This window comes from Microchirus variegatus (genome assembly GCF_963457635.1).
Source record: "Microchirus variegatus genome assembly, chromosome: 8".
Taxonomy (NCBI): domain Eukaryota; kingdom Metazoa; phylum Chordata; class Actinopteri; order Pleuronectiformes; family Soleidae; genus Microchirus; species Microchirus variegatus.
In genome coordinates, this window is record NC_139809.1 from 13,440,283 (window position 1) to 13,463,886 (window position 23,604).

Consider the following 23,604-nt stretch of genomic DNA (forward strand, 5'->3'; position numbering starts at 1 on the left):
GGTCAAATTTTGGACAACAGTTTAGTATGACGTTTTTGTCAAATCTTTGACCAAAATATTTTTTGAAAAAAGATGGTCACATTTTGGACGAAATAGTGTAGCATGACATTGAGGTCAACGACATAGTATCGCATGACATTTTGGTCACATTTTGGGCTAAAAAAATAAAATAAAAAAAAACCGATCACATTTTGGACGACATAGTATAGTTTGCTGTTTTGTCAAATTTTGGACCAATATTTTTTTTTTTTTTTTAATTGTCAGATTTTGGACGAAATGGTGTAGTATGACATTGAGGTCAACAGTATAGTATAGTATGACGTTTTGGTCACATTTTGGGCAAACAAAATACATTTTAAAAAAATGATCAGATTTTGGACGACATAGTATAGTATGACGTTTTTGTCAAATTTTGGAACAATATTTTTTTCTCAAAAAAATTGTCCGATTTTGGACGAAATGGTGTAGTATGACATTGAAGTCGACAACATAGTATAGTATGACGTTTTGGTCACATTTTGGGCTAAAAAAAATTATTAAAAAAAACCATCAGATTTTGGACGACATAGTATATAGTATGACGTTTTTGTCAAATTTTGGACCCACATTTTTTTTTCTTTTTAAATGGTCAGATTTTGGAAGAAATAGTGTAGTATGACATTGAGGTCAACAACATAGTATAGTATGACGTTTTGGTCACATTTTGGGCAAACAAAATAAATTTAAAAAAAATGATCAGATTTTGGACGACATAGTATAGTATGACGTTTTTGTCAAATTTTGGAACAATATTTTTTTTTCAAAAAAATTGTCCGATTTTGGACGAAATGGTGTAGTATGACATTGAAGTCGACAACATAGTATAGTATGACGTTTTGGTCACATTTTGGGCTAAAAAAAATTATTAAAAAAAACGATCAGATTTTGGACGACATAGTATAGTATGACGTTTTTGTCAAATTTTGGACCCACATTTTTTTTTCTTTTTAAATGGTCAGATTTTGGAAGAAATAGTGTAGTATGACATTGAGGTCAACAACATAGTATAGTATGACGTTTTGGTCACATTTTGGGCTGAAATTTTTTCCCCAATTTTTTTACAGATTTTGCACGACATAGTTTACATTTTTGTCAAATTTTGGAACAATATTTTTTTCTCAAAAAAATGGTCCGATTTTGTACGAAATGGGGTCGACAATATAGTATAGTATGACGTTTTGGTCACATTTTGGGCTAAAAAAATACATTAAAAAAAAATGATCAGATTTTGGATGACATAGTATAGTATGACGTTTTTGTCAAATTTTGGACCAAATTTTGGTCTGACGTTTTGGTCCAAAATTGTGGACAACATACCAAAGTAATACTTTTTAGTCAAATTTTGGAGGACCCTAAATTCAGCGCAGATTAATAATTAGTCCTCTTCATTTCTGAACTTTCAACTGTGGGAATCATTGATCTTGACCTTTGGTAGATGTTTCGTACACACTCTGTAACAGATTTTAAACATTGTTCAATGAGCAGCTGTCTTACTTACCCTCTCTGAAGGAAGAGCTGCAGCTCCAGTTTGTGGCGGGGCTTCCCTTCTTCCGCGGGCTGGTGTTCGATCGTCTCAACTTGCCGCTGTCACGTCCTCTCCTGCCTCCTCCACCGCTGCTTCCTTTATAAGAGCCAATGGCCGACAAAGGCAGAGTCCCACCCCTAAATTCTAACAGGTACCTGTCGATCTCTGCGGAGGGCGAAGGGGAAAATAAATGACCACATTACCATCTTTTCACCACAAGCTGCTGTGACACACATTGACACACACACACACCGTGTCGAGGCAGAGGGCTGCCCAGGAGAACGGCCTTATTGACCAGGATGCTCAGAGCGGCTTTCACCACAGCCTGCTGCCCGGCACTCAGCCCACTGTGGCTGGGAGACGACTGTGAGGACGGTGAGCTCGTGGTGGTTGAGGGGCGCTTGGCTGTGACCCGGGAGATGATGGCTTCCTCCACGCGGGGGACAACGACGGCATTCCACAGCCGAGCCAGCCACCTGAAAAACAAACAAAGTACAAATACTTTCTTACTGTACTCAAGTACAAAATACACAAATCTGTATTTTTTTTCTTTGTGATTTACATTTCTAGCAACTTTTTACTCCACTACATTTCCTCTAACTATCTTTGTTTCTCGTAACTACTAAATAAAATCAGAAAAAGAAGAGTTGGTAATGGTCTGTATTTATGTAGAGTTTTCTAGTCTTGATGAGCTGCTTCACATCTTTCATACCCATTCACACGTTGCAACATGGGGTTAAGTGTCTTGCTCAAGGACACATACAGTGGTATGCAAATGTTTGGGCACCCCTGTAATTTTTCATGATTTTCTTTTATAAATCATTGGTTGTTTGGATAAGAAATTTCAGTTAAAACACAGTGATATTTGAGAAGTGAAATAAAGTTTATATGATTTACAGAAAGTGTGCAAGAATTATTTCAACAAAATTAGGCATGCGCATACATTTAGGCACCCTTGTCATTTTATTGATTTCAATCCCTTTACACTAATTATTGGAACTCAAAATTGGTTTGGTAACCTCAGTGACCCTTGACCTCCATACACAGGTGAATCCAGTCATGAGAAAGGGTATTTCAGGAGGCCAATTGTAATAGTTTCTCCTCTTTGCATCGTCTCTGAAGAGTGGCAACATGGGAGCGTCAAAACAACTCTCAAATGACAATGAAAACAATGATTGTTCAACATCATGGTTTAGGGGAAGGATACAGAAAGCTATCTCAGAGATTTAAGCTTTCAGTTTCAACTGAGGAACATTGTGAGGAATTGGAAGATCACAGGAGAACAGTTCTAGTTAAGGCCCGAAGTGGCAGACCAAGAAAAATCTCAGATAAGCAGAGGGTAAGGATGGTGAGAACAGTCACAGTCAACCCACAGACCAGCTCCAAAGACTTACAACATCATCTTGCTGCAGATGGTGTCACTGTGCATCAGCGCACTTTACACAAGGAGATGCTGTATGGAAGAGTAATGCAGAAAAAGCAGTTTCTCTGCACCCGCCACAAACAGAGTCGCTTGAGGTATGATAAAGCACATTTGGACAAGCCAGCTTCATTTTGGAACAAGGTGCTGTGGACTGATGAAACTAAAATAGAGTTATTTGGGCAAAACAAGGGGCGTTATGCATGGTGGAAAAAGAACACAGCATTCCAAGAAAAACACTTGCTACCTACAGTAACATTTGGTGGCAGTTCCATCATGCTGTGGGGCTGTGTGTGCAGGGACTGGGAATCTTGTTTAAGTTGAGGGTCGCATGGATTCTGCTCAATATCAGAAGATTCTGGAGAACAATGTCCAGGAATCAGTGACAAAGTTGAAGTTGTGCCGGTGCTGGATCTTTCAACAAGACACATACCTAAACTCTGCTCAAAATCTACTAAGGCATTCATGCAGAGGAACAAATACAACGTTCTGGAATGGTCATCTCAGTCCCCAGACCTGAATATTATTGAAAATGTGTGGTGTGATTTAAAGCGGACTGTCCATGCTCGGAAACCATCAAACCTGACTGAACTGGAGATGTTTTGTAAAGAAGAATGATCCAAAATACCTTCAGCCATAATCCAGACTCTAATTGGAAGCTATAGGAAGCGTTTAGAGGCTGTTATTTCTGCAAAAGGAGGATACACAAAATGTTTCTTTTACTTTAACTTATGCACATGCCTTATTGTGTTTAAATAATTCTTGCACACTTTCTGTAAATCTATCACTTCTCGACTATCACTGTGTTTGTCTCCTATATGATATATTAAACTGAAATTTCTTATCCAAACGACCAATGATTTATAAAGGAAAATCATGAACATTTACAGGGGTGCCCAAACTTTTGCATACCACTGTACAGACTAGCAGATCCAGGAATTGAACCCACAGCCTTCCAATTGAAAGTGTGCGAGTGACTGTGAGCTGCACACACACACACACAAACACACACACACTCACCTCACCACCGCCTGGGTGTTGTTTGGAAGAACAGGACAGGACAGGAAGAGCTGTGGGCCCAGCAGAGCCTCATGGGTGCCCAGGCGAGACAGACAGGCGTTGAGCTGCTGCCAAACCTGGCTCACCCACAGCACCGTGCGCTCCATGACGCCACCTGCTGTCCAAATGCCGGTACCCATCTGGAGAAGGGACAGAGGGAGGGAAGGAAGAAGTCCTTAATGTCATAGCACAGTAACACAGTTGTTTATGACATATTAAACGGTTATTTTCAAACAATATTTAGCAGATTTATTACCAGAATAGTGTCTTTTTGGAGTTTTGCAAAACAATGGCTTCAGAAACCTGAGACTGACCTTTAGGAGCAGCTTCCTGCGAAGGTGTCTTCCCAGCAGGCCGTGCATCGGCTCCTGGTCCCAGCGAAGAGTCGCCCAGCGGAAATGCTGCTGGAGGCGGAGCTCCGATCCCTGCAGGCGGGGCTTCGACAGCGTGGCGATCAAGAAACTGCCCTCGCAGAAATGGTGGGGACCTGAGTGACAAATAAACGGGAAAATCACATAAGATCCCACTAGTTTAAGTTTTTTTAACTACTTAGTATAGTATGACGTTTTTGTCAAATTTTGCCAAATTTTGGACCGACATTTTTTTTTCAAAACAATTGTGAAATTTTGGACATGTTATTTATATATTTTTTCTCAATTGTCAAATTTTGGACAACATAATATAGTATGACATTTTTGTAATATTTTGGCCCAAAATTTATTTTTTTAATTTATTTTTTTAATTGTCAAATTTTAAAACGACATAAAAAAAAACCACATACATAGTATAGTATGACGTTTTTGTCAAATTTTGGACCAACATTTTATTTATATATTTTTTTATAAATTGTCAAATTTTGGACGACATAGTATAGTATGATGTTTTTGTAAAATTTTGGACCAAATGTTTTCTTCTTTTTTTTCTTAATTGTCAAATTTTGAATGACATAGTATAGTATTATGTTTATGTCAAATTTTGGACCAAAAATTTTTTTCAGAAACATTGAGACATTTTTTTTAATTTGTGTCGACATATTTTCGTCAGAAAAATCACATAAGATCACACTAGTTTCAAACTTTTAGCTACTTTAGTCTGAGTGACATCCATTCCCCGTTTTCTGCTGCGCAACTACTTTTCAAAAATTGAAAATTATGATAATATGATAATATGGAAACCTAAATGTATGTTTTGTTTAGATTTATGATTATTATTCTTTATTTAAAAGCTCTGACTGTCACTCACTTTATGTACCAATCATTTAGGCTCTAAACCTCACTGAAACAACAGAACCTTTTTAATTAGTTGAAAAGAAGTTTCTCTCACACTACAAATCTTGTAGTCGGATTTGTATCTTCTACTTAAAGTGATAGTTCAGGTTTTCTGAAATGCGGTCACATGAGCTGTGATTTTAGCCGCTCAACCAAAGGCTCACCAAGAAAAAAACGATGTCAGATGAAATATTTCATAAAATATGTTCCCCGCCTCCAAACTCACTGCTGTCTCTTCCTACTGAACAACGAAGCTTGTAAACCACATACTTTCAGTCTCTTTAGTCAGTTCCAGGCTACGGCTGCAGACGTACCAGTGTTGAGGAGCAGTGGTGAAGCGGAGCCTCTGTTGTCCAGACTGTGACACAGATCTCCCAGCAGAGCGGTCAGAGACGAAGCCTTCTCCAGTCCCTCCAGCAGAATGACCACACAGCGCGGAAGCCCCGCCTCCAAACTCACTGCTGGCACCAGGAAACCTGAGGAAGACGAGGTAGAGGAGGTGAGAGTCTGACATCATGTGTGGTGAAGGAAACAAACCAGATGTGTAAGAACATAACGTGACAAAAAAAACACTGACCACAGCTGATAAAGGTGTCCAGCAGCTGCTGTTTGGTCAGACTCTCGTCCACCTCCACCCTCACCACGTCACAGACGAGCCCCCCTGCTTCCTGCTTCGACTGCGAGACGAAAGCAGGAGAGAGAGAGAAGATCAGTGAAGAGAGGCAGCGCGTTGTCATGGAAACAAAGGAGAATCTTCTACTACTACTACTACTATGCGCCAAGAAAATGGAGCAGGTGGAGAATATGAATGAGCCGAGAGCGAGCTCTTCTGTGCTGCTGGTATGTTTTTATTTGCTGCCAACACAACACAAGACAACAACACTGTAAATAACTGTTACAGTGTCGGTGTTAAAGCAGAATTATGCAGGATTTTTAGCCTAATTTAACAGATTTGGAGTCACTGTGATGGTTGAATTGTGAGGAGACTGGAGGACTGTCACCACTTCCTTCTGCTGCCTGTGAGCGGAAATAAACACAAACTGCTTCACGTTTGTTTGTCTCTCGTTTTTTGTGTCTTTTTGCACTGATGTGAAGGTTTTTCTACCTCAATTTCAATTAAAGATATTCTATTCTATTCGACACATAAACCCTGGCCAGGTACCGGCTATAAGATCAAGGCAGAAACAGGGTTATTTTTAAAGATGAAACAATTCATCAGTGAATCGGTTTGAAGCTTTTTTCATGATTAAAACAAGATTTCTGATTGTTTTAGCTTCTTAAATGTGAATATTTTCTTTGTTTCTTTGCTCCACATAAACAAAGAAGTCATCAGACATTTGTGGACAAAACAAGACATTATTCCAGGTTTCATTTCCAGGTTTCCAGGCACATTTTTTTTTAGAATTTCCTGAGATTTTACGGATTCATCGTGAATAAAAAATAGACAGATTAATCGATATGAAAGTAATCGCTAGTTGCAGCTGTAGTTATTTTTAGACGTTCATTTACGGCAGAGCTGGTGAAAAGGAAGCAGAGAAAACTTAAAAAAGGGATGCTGACCAGCATGAAAAACATTGAAAATAAATGTACATGGCCAGGAGAGGGAAGGGGGGGGAGAGTGTTTTTACAAGAGTGAGGATAAAGGAGGTGGACGATGGATGGATGTTTACGGTGGTGTCGTAAAATTATGTTCTCTGAAACTGTAGGGGGAGCTCCGTGGAGGGAAAAAAAAAGACAAAAGAGCCCAGACCAGGTGAACGTACTTTGATGCAGCGAGCAACCAGACGGGCGACGTACTCCTGACAGCTGCCTTCAAGGCCGTGAAAGATGAGGTTTCCATACTGTTCCACCTGGACACACAGAGAGAGAGAGAGAGAGAGAGAGAGAGAGAGAGAGAGAGAGAGAGAGAGAGAGAGAGAGAGAGAGAGAGAGAGCAGGGGGAGGAAATGTGTTCATAGTGAGAAAGAGATGTGATAATGAGATAAAGTGCTGCCTCCTCATCAGTCTCCACAGCTGTGTTTACTATCATCACAACTTCACACAACTTCTTATTTCTTTTAACTTAAGGGATTTTTGGTGTTTTTTCTGCTGCTGCTGCACTTTGAAGGTCACACAGCGACAATAACACAATATGATGTTTATTAACTCATTAATAAACGAGTCACGGTATTAATGGCAGGGACTTTTGTAGAGAAAATTAATAGAGGTAAATAACAAAAAGCAGCATTTCAAACATTATTAGTGACATTATACAGGTTAGTATTATTTTCCTGCCACAGCAATTAAAGCATTAAAGCAAAACTTCACATATTTACAGGCAGAGCTGCTGGAACAACACATGATGATGATGATGATGTTATTCTCTTGTTTTTAATGAATAAATATCTAGATAAACTGCTGCTGCAGGTGCGTTAATTTTCTTTGCACTTGTTTAGACAAGGCCAGCAGGGGGCAGTGTAGATGTTAGAAGAAAAAGAGAGACAGAGAGCAGTCTGATTCACCTTTTCTTCTCTGCCTCCTCCTTTTACTTGTATCACTAACACTCTCGAGCTGCAGTTCTCTGGTTTTTCCTGCTATTTTATTATTCAACATCTTATTCATCTAATCCCTCAATCCATGTGTGTGTATGTGTGTGTGTGTGTGTGTGTGTGTGTGTGTGTGTGTGTGTGTGTGTGTGTGTGTGTGTGTGTGTGTGTTTGTGTATATTTACCAGGCGGACGTAGTTGTGCAGCAGTGGCAGAGGGAAGAGAGATTCCAGGGCCAGCTCATCCAGACATGACTCAGACAAACCTGTGTCACACACACACACACACACACACACACACACACACACACACACACACACACACACACACACACACACAAATCCTTAAATTCACTTTATCTTACAAGTTTATTATCATCAAGTTTAGGACACATTCAAACACGTCATATTCTGATATCTGTACGTTTCTTAACAGCAGAGCGAATGTAAACAGTGCTTGATTCATTAGAGGAGAAAGAGCAGCATGTGAGGTTATTTACACAACAACAACAACAACAACAAGCTCTTTATGTTTTATATCAGTGAGCAGGATGAAAAACAGCTGAGAGGATTTACTCACACACAGACACACTTCTTTGTGTGGACAATCATAAACCTAACCCTAACCCTGTAACCATATTGTTACCCTAAAACTAGGTCTTAATCCTCAAAAAGACCTTTAAAGATGTGAGGACGAGCCAAAATGTCCTCCTCTCTGTATAGTTTATACTGCAACGCTATTTTCTGACATTATAATGTTTTTTTTTTTTAAATTCGAACACTATTTTTTGACATTTTAATGTTATATTTGAGATTTCAACGCTATTTTTTGACATTGTAATGTGTAGTGTTGTTGCTGTGGTGATATTCAGTTATATCCCTGTGAGGGAGAAACAAGTGAACGAACTGAGTGAAAACTGAAGCTCTGCCAAAGACAGTGACATGAGGCAGAAGCACGGACGCGTCGATACGGACGACTGAGACAGGACTACACACACACACACACACACACACACACACACACACACACACACACACACACACACACACACACACAGAGTGTAAAAAATGAATTGATGATGGAGTGAATAAAGGAGGTGCAGAGAGGGGGAGGTTGGCTGCTGCTCACTCTGATTTTCATGGTGACACATAATTGTCTTTTTTTCCCTTCCCTCCCTGGACTCAGTGAGACGAGAAATAAAGCAATTCAAGGAACAGCAACAACAACAACAACAACAACAACGACAAGAGCAGCAGAAAGAAAGAAAGAAAGATGAGTCAGAGTCAACGCTCCACAGAAGATCTACACTGCCTCGTCTCACCACCGACCGTATATACACACACACGCACGCGCGCACACACACACTAATGTTATATCTTCACCTCATACGGCGATGATAATGTGGTTTTTACTGTGATTAAAAATGAGCCGGAGCTTCTGTATTCTCAACATTTCAATGCTATTTGTTGACATTTAATGTTATTTTTAAAAATTTGAACACTATTATTTGACATTTTTGTTATTTTTTAAACATTTGAACACTATTATTTGAAATTTCAATGTTATTTTTCAGATTTCTACACTATTATTTGACATTTTAATGTAATTTTTGACATTTCAACACAATTTTTTTTGACATTTTATTGTTATTTTTGAGATTTCAGGGTTATTTTTGACATTTTAATACTATTTTTTGAAGTTTGAACACTATCTTTTGACATTTTAATGTTATTAATTGAAATTTGAACACTATCTTTTGTCATTTTAATATACTTTTTTGAAATTCGAACACTATCTTTTGACATTTTAATGTTATTTTTGAAAATTGAACACTATCCTTTGTCATTTTAATATAATTTTTTGAAATTTGAACACTATCTTTTGACATTTCAACTTTTTTCTCAACATTTCCAATGTTATTTTTAGAAACTGCGATGCTATTTTTGACATTCTAATGTTATTTTGTAATTTCAACTTTGTTCTCAACATGTTCTATTACTACATTTCGACTTTCAAGGTTGTTCTCAGTTTTGAAATATTTTTTAAGACATTTTATAACTGTATTCTCTGCAGTATTTTTCAATATTTCTTGCCCTAAATCACTGCCACACTGAACAAAGAACGACATAAATGTTTCTAACCACCGAAAAAGAAGGCAGGTTAAATTCCCTCTGAAGAATCACAGGCATGGTGTGACTGCAGCTCTCTGACATCACTTGTTTCGCTTGCCGTGCGTGACGACGGACAAACACCTCGTGCTTCAAGGTTAATTCAATCATCCGCAACCGAGTGTTCTTCATGCCTTCACTTCAGAGGGCGGCTGACTCTCATGTGACTCCCTGACGACTTAAAACACAGGAAATCTAATAGACATCGCCACAAATTAAAGTACAGTATGCTTGTTTTTAGATGGACTTCATGATTAAAAATGTCCCGCAGATCGTGGAAAAAAGGGGATTTGTTAAGACTCTTTCACCCAAATAATATCTTGTGTCCTCAGTGATGCTGAGCAGCCACTTTCATACCTTTGAGGCGGATGGTGATGCACTGGCTGAGAGGTTTTCTGACCAGGTCCCAGGGAGATGAAGACGGCTCCTGACCTGGCAACCACTCAGTGTCACCTGGGAGATTAAGGACAGGGACACAAACGTGTTAGGGTAATATGACTTCACTTTAAATTAGTGCATTAAATGAGGTTAATTCATTGATAAGCACCATCAGAACAGAACTGAGTAACATACACACACATCTTTTATATCTTAGTAAGTCATAGACATAGACTAAGTGCCTTAAACTTACCTAAACTAAACTAATTCTAACCCTAACCGTAAAACAAGGTCTCAACCCTGAAAAAGCCCTTTTAAAGTTGTGGGACCCAGACAAAATGTCCTCACAAAGAGGACACACACACACTTGTTCCCATGACTTCAGAGAACATTGCGTTAAATTAATTTCCTGGAAACTTCACTCTAACCTTAACCATAATAACTGCTGGCCTTAATCCTAATCCTGACCTCATCCTAACTTAGGTGAAGACCTAACATGTCTTCACCTAAAAATGCAGTAATTTACATTTTGGGGACTTGATTTTTGTCCCCATGAGGAAGACAAGTCGCCATAATGTGACGCAGATTTAGGTCCCTAATCATCACATAATATGTAATGACTAACCCGAACCCTTAACCTAAACCTAATTCTATCGCTAATCATAAACGTCTTAACCCTCAAAAAATCCTGTAAAGCTGTGAGGACCTCACAAATACATATAGACAGACACAAACACACATCTTATAAAGCATTCTTAGAATGGACGTTGACAGACTTAAGGTATCCACTAGAGCCTTAACCTCAACCATAACCATCACAACTAAATGCCTATAGCTAAAAGCCTGCGACAAACATACACACACACACACACTGACTCAAAAACAGTGTGAAATAGAGGCACGAGACGATCAAGACACACTGCAGACACAAACCCAGACAGCAGCAGCGTCTCCTGTCTGATCCTGACTGATATAAAGGAGGGAACGTCTTCTCCTAAACGACATCTTTCGCTCAACTCATCCATTATGCATTCAATCCTCTGCTGGTCATTGCTTTCATCGTCTTCATAACCAAAACACACAAACACACACGGAGCACCAAACACACAACGATGACATGCGATCACCTCCTGACAAACAGGAGGAACACATACGCGTAACACTTTCCACATGTTCTAACATATTCATTATTATTATTCATTATAGGTCCAGGAGGAAACAAACACACACACACACACACACACACACACGACTAACTGCACAGTATATTGCTCATTCACAGACTAATGTCACACACAGAGATGATGAACATTGATGAGCAAAAGGCCCCGGACCATGAATAAATAATGACCAAAGGTAGAAAACAAACATGACAGAACACACCTGCAGGTGCACACGTCTCATCCAGCACAAATGCAAATGAGATTTTAGCGTTTCAACATAAACACGTGTGTTTCCTGAAATGTTTCAGCTCATTTTAATGATCCCTTGGATTCAAACTTCACTCAAAAACGGCTCATTCTGTGATGATATAAAACAATAATTCATACCATCCGGTGATCGTACACTTGTATAACTATCGTACAAAGTCTAATTATTTTACCTTCACTTTCTGCCTAATGGAATCGATTGTACATACATTTTACGGCGTTTGAATTACGCAGACAACGAATAACCCCCGACATCGCAACACAAATTACACAACAAATTGCTTAATCATTGGCAGGATTATTGTTGGAGAACCTGGTTCCGTGATTATATATTTGTTTTAATTGCATTTTATTTTATGGCTGTTGCTTTCACCCGTGTTTTATGTCTTTAAACTTATTTTAGTTGTTTTTTTTAGATGCGTTTTATTTGCCTTGCGTGATCGTTTTATGTCTTTTATTCATTATTCTGTGCAGCACTGTGGTTGTTTTAAAGTGTTTGACGAATAAAGTTGGACTGGATTGGATACAGGACCTCGTAAACTCAAGAGTTTTCAGAAACAAAATATGACATTATTCATAAATGTTCAAATTCCCATGTTAAAGAACCTGTATTTACAGTATAATCAGGGGTTCTGACATAATAATGGATACATAAAGTTATTTGAATTGCACTTTTAACTATTTCTTAATGAATATAATAACAAAAATCTATTATTTTGTTCACAATCCTTAACTTTGTAAACCTTTCACTCTCCTGCACCAAAGTCCATAGAGAAAATCAACCATTTTAACTGAAGGAGGAACATGAGTTGCCGGTCAACTGCTGCCCCCTTTGGGTGAGTTTGTGTACTACATTCATTTAAACAACAGTTCTTTTAACACTTCCATGACCAAAAAAACGCACATTTGAACTTAGTGACAGAGGCAGGAGTAGAGCAACAACTGTTGTGTAGCTCGATGCAAAATCGCTGATTTTCTCTATGGACTTTGGTGCAGGAAAGTGAGTCGTTAACAAACCTGCTTGCTGCTGGAAAAGACGCTCGTGTTCAGCAGCAAATGGTGAAATTGGTGTTTTATTACTGACTTTATGTCAGTGCCTTATATAACAAGACTCAAAGTAATAATAATAATAATAATAATAACAACAGATAAAGTTCTTTGAGCCTTGAGCTGTGTCTAATGAGGCTTAGACTGTATTCAACATCACACAAAGGACTACATAATAATGAAATGACTGTCAGTAATTATTGTCAGCCTCTGAATATTGTTGTAACAACATCAGAACAGAGCACAACATCAATTACAAATGGCGTTATATTTAAAAAAAATAAAAAAACAACCCTCAAAGACATGTTGTTATATAACTTTGACAGAACACATGAAATATACAGCAACACCCCCACACACACTCTGTGAACAACACCAGCTGTTTACAGCACACACACACACTCGTACAAATCCATAAAAGGCTGCAGATGACGTTACTGTACATAAGCTTCTGTCTGCAAGTCCATCAATTAAAGAAGACAAACACAGACAGAGGAGACACTGCTGCCAATGATCTGCTGCACCTGATCCTGCTGCGTCACAATGAGCTGAACCACGGCTACATGGAAAGAGCCAGAGTGAAGAAAAACATGTATAAACGTTTGTTTATACATAAAACACACATATGTGTACAGCAGATACTGTTATTCACAATCATCAACTATTTTGATTATCAATTTCAGTGTTTTCTTAATAATTAAAACTAGGGCTGCAACTCAATCCATTAATCCGTCGATTATTTTCTCGATTAATCATGTAAAAATGTCTGAAAATGTTGTCCACAAAGCAAAATTATACAGTTTTAATGCTTTCTATGTTACATGGAACAAAGAAGGGGGGAAGAAATTTTCTTTTTCTAGGTCAGCTAGTCTGAGCTTTTATTTATGCAAGTTATTTTTTTTGTACAGTAAGTAAGTTTTTCTTTTACTAACTGCATTGTTTTGATGCCATAATTTGCCTTAACACACTATGCATTGTATCAATTTTTGAATGGAGAATCGCTTTTGAATCGAATCGTGACCTAAGAACCGGAATCGAATTGAATCGTGAGACACCCAAAGATTCACATCCCTAAAAGACCCAGAAAATAATCACATTTAAGAACCTGAAAAATCAGAAAAAGGTATTATTATATAAGTATTATATTCTTTAAAAAAAAACACTTAAACCGATGAATCGATCATCAAAATAGTTGGCGATTAATATAGTAATGGATTAATAACCGATTATTCGAGTAATTGCTTCGGCCTTAATTAAAACATGAGTTTCCAGCTCCTTAAATGTGAATATTTTCTGTTTTCTTTGCTCCATATAACAAAGAAATCTTTAAAACTGAATAATTTTGGTTTGGATATTTTCTGAAAAGGAAACGATGAATCTGGAAAACAGATAAATCGATAAGACATAACGAGAAAAAAGGAAAAACAGGAAATAAACTAGAAAAGCACTCGGAGAGCATAGACCTACGGACCTGCATCTAGTTTCAGGTTTCAAGTTTCAAGTTTTTTATTTGCCATTTATGCTTAAACAACAGTCCAGGCACATTGGAAATATTCTACGGATCACGCCCAAAATGTTATCACTTGTTCCTGGTCCCACTGCGGACATTTCCTGAACATGTAATCTAAATCCGTCTGTGACTTTTCGAGTTATGTTGCTAACTAACAGACAAACACACAAACAAACTCCTGGGAAAACATATAGGTCAATAAAGTAGAACACGTGTTCTTACCGATAAGGACGGTGGAGATACTGGTGGGACCGAGGCCCAGCGGAGCGCGCTGCTCCTCCTCCCTTCCCGTCTGAGGATCTCCACAGAGGAGGTGCAGGTGGGAGGTGAAGGCGCGGGCGAGGACCGAGTCCAGCTGAGTCCAGTGCGTGGAGCGCTCCACTGACACTGTGCACAGCACCAGCTGAGCGCTGCTGCCCCACTTCCCCTCCTCCTCCAGGGCCTCCACCGGACACATGGAGCCGGCTCCTCCACCAGAACACTGGAGACGCACCAGCACGCGGTACGAGTCTGCAGAGAAAGATAATTACGACGCTGATTTATGTCCTTTTTTTATATAATAGAGGTAAGGAAATCGAGTATATTATGTGTCTATACATCTAATACCATGGGTTGCCAGTTACGTCTGAGCTACAATGGCGGAGAAAACAAAACCTAAAAGACCTCAAAGAGGTATTTTGAATTTGAGTGTAGTAACCGTTTTTAGCCACATTCTTACATATGGCGCCTTTAAATTTCAATTTCAGCCATAATTAAAACATGCTCTCTTGGGTTTTCAGCTCCTTAAATGTGGATATTTTCTGGTTTATTTATGCAGTAAAGCAAAGGAATCTTTAAAACTGAATAATTTAAATAATAAGTAAATAATTAATTGGGAAAATAACCAACAGATGAATTGATAAGACACGAGGAGAAGAAGAAATAAAGAACATGTGTTCTTACCAATAAACAACTGTTTCCAAATCATAATCACACATTTAGCAAAGAATATTTTGCATTTTTCCAATTTCTTTCCTGATTAAAAAGAAATTACAATAAATAAACAACAGTAACAACCACAATATGACTATACTATACTATATATATATACTACTATAAGGGTCCTTCTACAAGGGCTGAGGTTCTACCTGGAACCATTTGCTTCTGAAAAACCCGTTCCTGAAGAAAGGGTTTTTCAAGGGTTCTTGGTAACACTAATGGTTCCAGTGAGAACCATTTTGATCCAGAGAACCCTTTAAAACCCCTTTCCTGAATAAAGGGTTTTAAAAGGGTTCTTGGTGGAACCCTCCAAAAGGGTTTTCTTTATAAAAAGGTTCTACCTGGAGCGAAAAAGGGTTCTCCTATGAGGAGAAGCTGAAGAATCTTATATGGTTCTACTTAGCACTTTCATCACTAAGAGTGTAGGAGCACCATTTTTGGTTCCAGATAGAACATTTTTGTGGAAAATAATGTATTTTACTAAAAGGGTTCTTGGTGGAATCCTCCAAAAGGGTTCTCCTATTAGGACAAGCTGAAGCCCCTTATATGGTTCTACTTAGCACTTTTGTTTCTAAGAGTGTACATGTTGTGTTAAATCCAAAACAAATAAATATTTGAGTCAAACTCACTCAAAAATGCATATCACAAATCAAGTCAGGAAGCCCTACTATATCACATGTTTTACACAGAGATAATAACATATATATAATAGTACAGATATTCTGTCTATATTCACATTCTGGGTAACTTTGTGGTTTCAAACTGAGAGAAAGAAGAAACCAAACCCAGATAAATAAATAGACGATGACAAATATTCCACATTTGCAGATTGACACACTGGTGAGACTCATGGAGTCGTTACAGCGGTGACTGAGGGACACGGTGACCTCAGCGTGAAGACATCCAGCATTTGTTTTGTCACCTGTCTGATTGTGTCATCGCTCAGCAGCAGCAGCAGTAGCAGCCCAACTGTTCCCAGATCAGGAACAGTGAGTACACGAGTTAGATTATGAGGAATGACAGAGATAGAAGTGTTCAAAAGAAAGATGAACTCATCTCACAGACATAAAGACGGAAAGTGTGAAATCATGAGGCTGAAGCAGAGCTGCCACCGAGGTCACACAATATAATACTGGATAAATCTGCTCGCATTATTATATTAATGGTAATAATAATAAGACATTTGGCTGTAATTATCCCATAATTATATGAATTAAATGTAAAATGATACTGTTTAGTGTTTCAATTACAGTTGTCCACATTATTATTGACTTCATTTTACATTTCACTTCGGTCTGTTTTTGATATTGCGAGATCTATTTTGCAATCATAAATATGTTATTTCATCATTCCAGAACAAAACAAACACTTTTACTTTGAAATCTGTGAAATATCATCATAAATATCTTAAATGTGATATCATGATGCAATATTGTGGTGGGAGTTTTAAGCTCATATTGCCTCATAGACGCTCATTGGCCCCATGGTCATTTGACTTTAACACCTCTGCCATAGACCATATATTAAAAAAAATGGGCTTGGTCTTCCAGGTTCCTCCCGAAGGCAAATAGGAGGGAAAAAAATATATATTGGATAGCAACCAGGAGGAGACTCCACTGGTTACAAAAAGAACTCAGCGAAAACTTTTCTCATTTACCCAGGATTTTGAAAAACCTTGGCACGTTTCCACTGAAATTTCACCTGGACCCCAAGGCTGTGTTCTGTTTAAGCCAGTGCGGCTGCATTGCCATTTTCCGGATCTTTGAGGAGTGGTGGAAATGCAAACCGCGCAGATTACCAGTAAATTACCAGGTAAATTAAGTTCCTGGATATTTTGGTGAAAAAGGGGGACATATGTTAACATTTTCCTCTGGAGTTCATGTTTCCATAACTAGTTTCTGGTTTTATTTAATAGAAGAAAATAGTTTTGTAAATTATGCTCACATTTACGGGAAAATAGAATTTTAAATAGAGCACACCTGATTAACAGCTGATATCTGGACCAAAATTGTGAGTCTGGAGGATTCAAGCAATTATATACGTGTGTTTTTTCAAATATTCTAGAAATAATTCGACTGTCTCTTTTCCCACAGCCAGAATATAACTTCTCACAGTCGACTTAACATGTTCAATATTCTAAATAATCCCACACTGTATAGATTCTGGTGACTCACTGTCTCTACATTCTATTTGTAATCCTCATAATATTTACATTGTGATGTAATGATGTTAAACTGCACGTTCATCACCGATTATGTTTCCTTTGCCGCCGTAATATCGTAATAAAAATCTCTGTACTGGGACTAATAAAAGGATTATATCTTATGTAATCTTATCTCCGAGTCTTGACTCCACTCCGGTGGATCGTGTTTGATGAAACAAACATCATTAGCACGCCCACGAGCAAATCACACAACATAAAGAAAGCACCGCGGAGAGCAATGAGAGTCGCGGTGGTTACACTTTTATAACGTTCACATCAGCCTCGTCTGTGATTAGACTACAGAACATTAAAGTAGACATATTATACTCTATTTCTCTAGTTCCCTGGTGTCCTAATGAACATGTCTGTGACATGCTTTGGTCAAAATACCTGGAGGATGAAGCACCACAGCCGTTCAATCACTCTGCCAAAACAGCCCTGTTCAGAACGCTCGCTTTTGAGTGCCTGTCTCTTTAAATATGCAAATGAGACACAGGAAACTACGTCAGCGTCACTGAGGCTCCGGCAGCTAACAGCAGTTAGCATTTGGAATAGGCATCGTTTGCCGACTCTCGCCGGCACATTGCCGTCATATATAAAATGTAAATCCTCTGAGGCTGGACGTTTGTGTAGAACTCTGTGCTGCACTGTGCAGCCAAGAATAGAACACTTCGCGGACTTCCGCTCTTCCGGATGCTATTGACCTCACCTGCACTCTCGCGTTTTTTAGGGACAAAGCGGAGCTCCGCGAGACAACAATTCCAGGAATGTCTCATTGTGACGTAGCAATGAGTGCAGAAGAAGACATTGCGTGTTTTATCTACTGTACTTAGACTGAGGCGGACCACAAAAACATGACTGAGTCATCTTTTTTCACACTTTGCCGACTCAGAGCCTCCAGAGTCCCAAATACAAGGCTTAAATTGATTAAAAAGTTGATTTTGCATCATATGTCTCCTTTAAATCCTGATTGCATCCCTTCCCAGAACAAAGCCAATATGTCAGATATCATGTTAGTGGTTTTTCTGGCCAGAGAGACAGAGACATTTTGGGCCACAGGCACGCACGCACACACACACACTCACACACACACACACACACACACACACACACACACACACACACACACACACACACACACACACACACACACACACACACACACACACACACACACACACACACACACACACACACACACACACAGGGAGGCCACTCACGGAGGTTTTCAAGTAGATCTTTGCAGTCGTCGGTGGCCACGTCGTGAATGGTTCGATTGCACTTATCTCTCCTCTGGATGTCCTGTTCACTGTGGCTGCACAGAACTTCCAGGCACTCCTGCACACACACACACACAGATCTCAATTAGACAACAATATGAGAACAAAACAATTACATTTTCCCATGTGTTGTCATGTGTGAGTAACAGAGTTATTTTAGCTTGTGAGTTATCAAAGCACATAAGTGTCGCTCATTTATATTCCAGGCAGACGCTCTGATCTCTGGTCTCGGCCCCGGCGTCTCCTGCATTCTTTAAGTTGAATGGAATGTTTCCAGTCAGCAAGGTCACTGTCCAGACTGATGCCAGGGCTGGATCTTTGTGAAAGATGTGGCAGATTAAGGCCTGAGTCCATGTCCATGTGTCACATCACGGCAACATCTTACTTCTTCATTAAGGTACACTGAGGATATTCAACTGCGCTATTTTCTACACAAGCTGCGACGCTCCCAGTAAAACAGACGGACATATTAGTGCTGTGCAATAGGTTAACGCGCGTTAACGCATGGCGCGTTTCCATGACGACTGATCGGGAAAAGACGCATGACGTCATGTTTGCGTGCCGCGACACCGGAGTCCAGGCACTGTTCACCAATTAGCTCCGTTAGCTGCATCAGCTCCTTTTAGCGCCGTTAGCGCGTGCCTCTGTTTTTAAAGTTTAACGTTACTTTACAGACTTATTTTAACAATCCGGAAGTCACGTAAACATGACGTCACACACGTCTTATTCCGGTCAGTCGTCATGGAAACACGTCGTTCGTTAACGTTGACGCCGTTAAACCCCGTTGGTGCGTTTACGTTTGACAGCACTAGGTCAAATGAATCTAAACAGTATTAATATCTGAATCTGTTGTATACGTCGCAAACACAACATTTTCAAAGTAAAAGCACAAGCTTAAAACAGTACAAGAACCAACGGATGTACAGCTTCAAAACAAGGTCATTAAAATGAACGAAAACGAACAAAATCACGAAAACTAACATATTAATTATCCTAAATAAAAATAAAAAATAAAGTTTTTGAATTTTATTGTAGTGAAAATGTGCTTAGTTTTTAGCTTTGTAAATTAATTTAATAGATAAGCCTTTTGGGTTCATATGAAGTGTATTTATTTATATTATTTTTCTCTGCCGGCAATTTTGAAAGATTGTATTAGTGACATAATACTTATTATGAACCTTTTGAATCTTGAATATGTCAAAAGAACAAAAACTAACACCAAAACTAATAAAAACTCAAATAAAACTAAGCATTTACAAAAAATAAAACCTAATTAAAACTAATTAAAACCCTCTATAAAAAATGTATGAAAACAAACTCATTTTAAAAACAAAAAGTCCATCTTTCAACGTTAACTAAAAATTTGCAGCGACTCATTTACTGTGTTACAGTCCAGTGCACAATAAACATAATAATAATCCATCCTCTCGATGTTCCTCCGTCTCACCTTGAGTCCCAGAGCAGCAGCCATGTGAGCGGCAGTCCAGCCGTCACTGTTGGCCTGGTTCAGCAGAGCAGCGGGCAGCGCCAGGGCGCCACAGGGGTCAGGGGTCACAGTGGGGGGGTCACCCTCAGGCGGGTGGCAGAGAAGCAGACGCAGCGTGTCCACGTGTCCCGAGCGCACCACTGCATGCAGAGCCGTGCAGCCGTCCTGCAGGAAGAGGAGGAGGAGCTACTGATTATACACTTATAGGTATTTTACAACTTTATGTTCGTACACTGGTGTCACACATTTACACTGATATAATTTGTCAATACAGTGTTATTATCTTGTAGAACTCTGTCCAGACTAATCATATACTGTATATATGTACAAGAAATGAAGGAATTTTGGGAAACTCTGTATTTTTTAAGTGTAAAAGTATTTAAAATGCATTTTCTGAAGTGTAAGGATTAAGCTAAACAACACATGAGTGACCACTCTCTTATAAAGCAGCATAAACATGAGCATCACAAACTTAAACCACAGATTCTCAATGTTCTTGTATATTATAAACATGCTGAATATCACTCTACCGCACCAAAGATCATCGAGAATAGCAACGTTTTTTTTCTAAAAGGCAGGCACAGGAGTTGTCTATCAGCTGCTGCCTCATTTGCAGCAAGTTTGGGTCAGGTAGGTGGAGTCAAAAGTAGGTTTGACTCCACGTAGATAACGTACTGCAAAAAAAAGTCTGTCTAACACTGAAATAAACCACCAAACAAATCAAGTAGCTGTAAGTAAGTATGTCAGATCTATCCCTTTAAAGATTCCCAGTTGACCTCAATCCTACAAACAGTTAAGTTATGGCCAATGAGTGCAGACAGTAATGCAACATTAGGGAAGCCAACAGTAGTTAAACAACAACGAAGAAGAAGATAGTTCCCAAAAACAACTTGTTGTCAGTTCCTACTGTAAGAGGTCACACTGGTCTCCTACAGTGAGATTCTATTTAAATCTAAATGACCACCAATAAACAAAAAAACACTGTAACTGAAAGTACTGCACATTCAGACTGTAGTGTTTTAACCCGGATGAGAACTCCTCCTCTTCCTCCTCCTCTTCCTCCTCATCTATGTAAAATCATTACGTCTGACCCAAGTCGACACAGTGGCCAACATTTTCTGCCGTCTAAAAATACTTCCGTGCTGAGGAGGTCGGATGTGCAACAGAGACGTTGGCAGCTCTTTGCCTCTGCAGCGAAAGCCGGGGCTAAATGTAGAACAAAGCAGGTAACTAAATATGTGTATGTGTGTGTGTGTGTGTGTGTGAGGGGACGGGGTCTCATCACATGCTGCCATGGCAACCAACAGCCCCCTATGGTTACCGAGGAGACCCAGGAAGCTCATACATCACTGAGCTTCACACCGAGCAGAGCGACAAAGACCAGCGAGGAGTTAAATGTTTTATGTAAAGCTGTTTAAGTGTGAAAAAAAAAGAGCGGTGAGAGTAACGTGAGTTTGTAAGTAAATATATTCAGAGAATGTCTTTGGCAAATAGATCCAGGTCAACAGGAGTTTCAAATCATTGTGTTATCGGAAATATACATCAAATGTAAATCTACATCTGAAGATGTCACCTCTCAATACTTATAATACATTTTAACTCACTTTTAAGACACTGATTTAAACGGAGGCCCCGAAGTGACATGAGAAAAAAAAAGACGAAAAATAATTGTAAATTTTTTTTTAATGACATTTTTTAATGAAACGTTTCCTTTAAGACACTGATACGGAGCCCATACGGAGACATTAAGGGAAAAAAATGACGAAAAAATAATTGTAAAAAAATATGACGAAAAAAAAAATCAAGTTTCAAAAAAATTACAATTGTTTTTTTTTTTACGAAATTTCGTCATTTTTTTTAAACTCGAGATTTCGAGTTTGAAAGTCGATATCTCAAGTTTCAAAAGAATGCTGAAAAAAATGTTTTGGTTTTTTTCCCGTCATTTTTTTTACTTAACTTTAAAACTCAAGATTTCGAGGTTTTTTTTTCGGCATTTGTCACTTCAGGGCCTCTGTAGATTTAACATTAAACACTTCAACTTATTTTCACTGTTACACATCTGAAATATACAATATAACCACAACAACAACAACAAAATGTATTTTATGAGCAAAAAAAAAAAAATCACATTACCAAATAAACCAAGATTCACCATCATCTTTCATGGGGAAAAATGTGTTTGTGTACGACATAAACTACATAAAACAAACTTTTTTTTATTCAGCAAATGTATTAGTCAAATGTGCTTTCATATATTATTATTGAAATACTTGCATAAATATTGTTATTTAAGTGTAATCTTGGAGATGCTACGTCCTTTTCTGGTTTATTATAACAACAACAAACTTTAAACTTTAAATACGTTTCCTGGTGTTAAACTCTGGTTGTGATCAGACTGACCTTTGTGGTGCGTGAGCGGTCAGCTCCGGCGCTCAGCAGGACGCGGACACAGTCCAGCTGTCCCGCCTCACAGGCCAGAAAGAGGGGGGTCTGCGCCCCCTCTGCTGCCAGCACATCCACAGCAGCTCCTGCAGACAGCAGCGCCTCCACACAGCTGGAGGAGGAGGAGGAGGTGAAGTTAGCTCATAACATGTTACACACATGTGAAAACAACTGTTCTTGTCTCAGTATACAAGCACGAGTGGGACATAGATTTATTGAATAAAGGGCGTCTGCCTTCAATCGACTGGGGATGAGTCTGTGGTTTCTGCAGAGGTTATTCAATTAATCTATTACTGAATTGATCGTCAACTATTTTGGTAATTGATTCATCTGTTTGAGTGTTTTTTGTTCAATAATTAAAATAAGTTTTCTGATTTTTCAGCTTCTTAAATAGGAATGTTTTCTGGTTTCTCTGCTCCATGTTACACGATTAATCGCTAAAATAATCGCCAGATTGATCGATTATGACAATAATTGTTAGTTGCAGCCCTTTTCGGTTTGTGGACATCATCATTTCAAGGTTTGGAGAACCCCTGATTGACATTTTTCAACATTTTCTGATATTTTACGAACCAAACAAGTACTGGATTAATGAAAGGAGGAAATAATTTGATTCATTTGCATATGAAAATAATCATTCATTCTAGCCCTAGTTTCCAGTTTATTTTTGTCTCTGTTTCTTTATTCTTCTGCAAACTTGAGTCCAATTCTATTCAGAGTCACATCATCTGGGTCGAGTTAGTCTGACATTGAGGAATCAGATTTGGTAGAATTTCGGGCAGATTTAGCTGGACTAAGGCAATAATTCATACTGATCTCTGGTGTGTGTGTGTGTGTGTGTACGTG

The 23,604-nt window shown here is 38.7% G+C and overlaps 1 protein-coding gene across 1 annotated transcript in view; it reads right to left on the reverse strand.

Annotated features, from left to right (window-relative positions):
* Positions 1-23,604, reverse strand: part of cttnbp2 (cortactin binding protein 2) — a 98,375-nt gene that overhangs the window by 7,049 nt on the left and 67,722 nt on the right. Inside the window, exons 7-19 of the mRNA XM_083894056.1 lie at positions 22,717-22,870; positions 20,278-20,481; positions 18,771-18,888; positions 14,592-14,879; positions 10,362-10,457; positions 8,022-8,101; positions 7,075-7,161; positions 5,889-5,988; positions 5,626-5,787; positions 4,358-4,530; positions 4,005-4,183; positions 1,817-2,040; positions 1,538-1,729 (exon numbers count right to left, since the gene is read on the reverse strand). Of these exons, the coding sequence (XP_083750182.1) occupies positions 1,538-1,729; positions 1,817-2,040; positions 4,005-4,183; positions 4,358-4,530; positions 5,626-5,787; positions 5,889-5,988; positions 7,075-7,161; positions 8,022-8,101; positions 10,362-10,457; positions 14,592-14,879; positions 18,771-18,888; positions 20,278-20,481; positions 22,717-22,870 (2,057 nt within the window). The remainder of the gene's footprint in view (positions 1-1,537; positions 1,730-1,816; positions 2,041-4,004; positions 4,184-4,357; positions 4,531-5,625; positions 5,788-5,888; positions 5,989-7,074; positions 7,162-8,021; positions 8,102-10,361; positions 10,458-14,591; positions 14,880-18,770; positions 18,889-20,277; positions 20,482-22,716; positions 22,871-23,604) is intronic.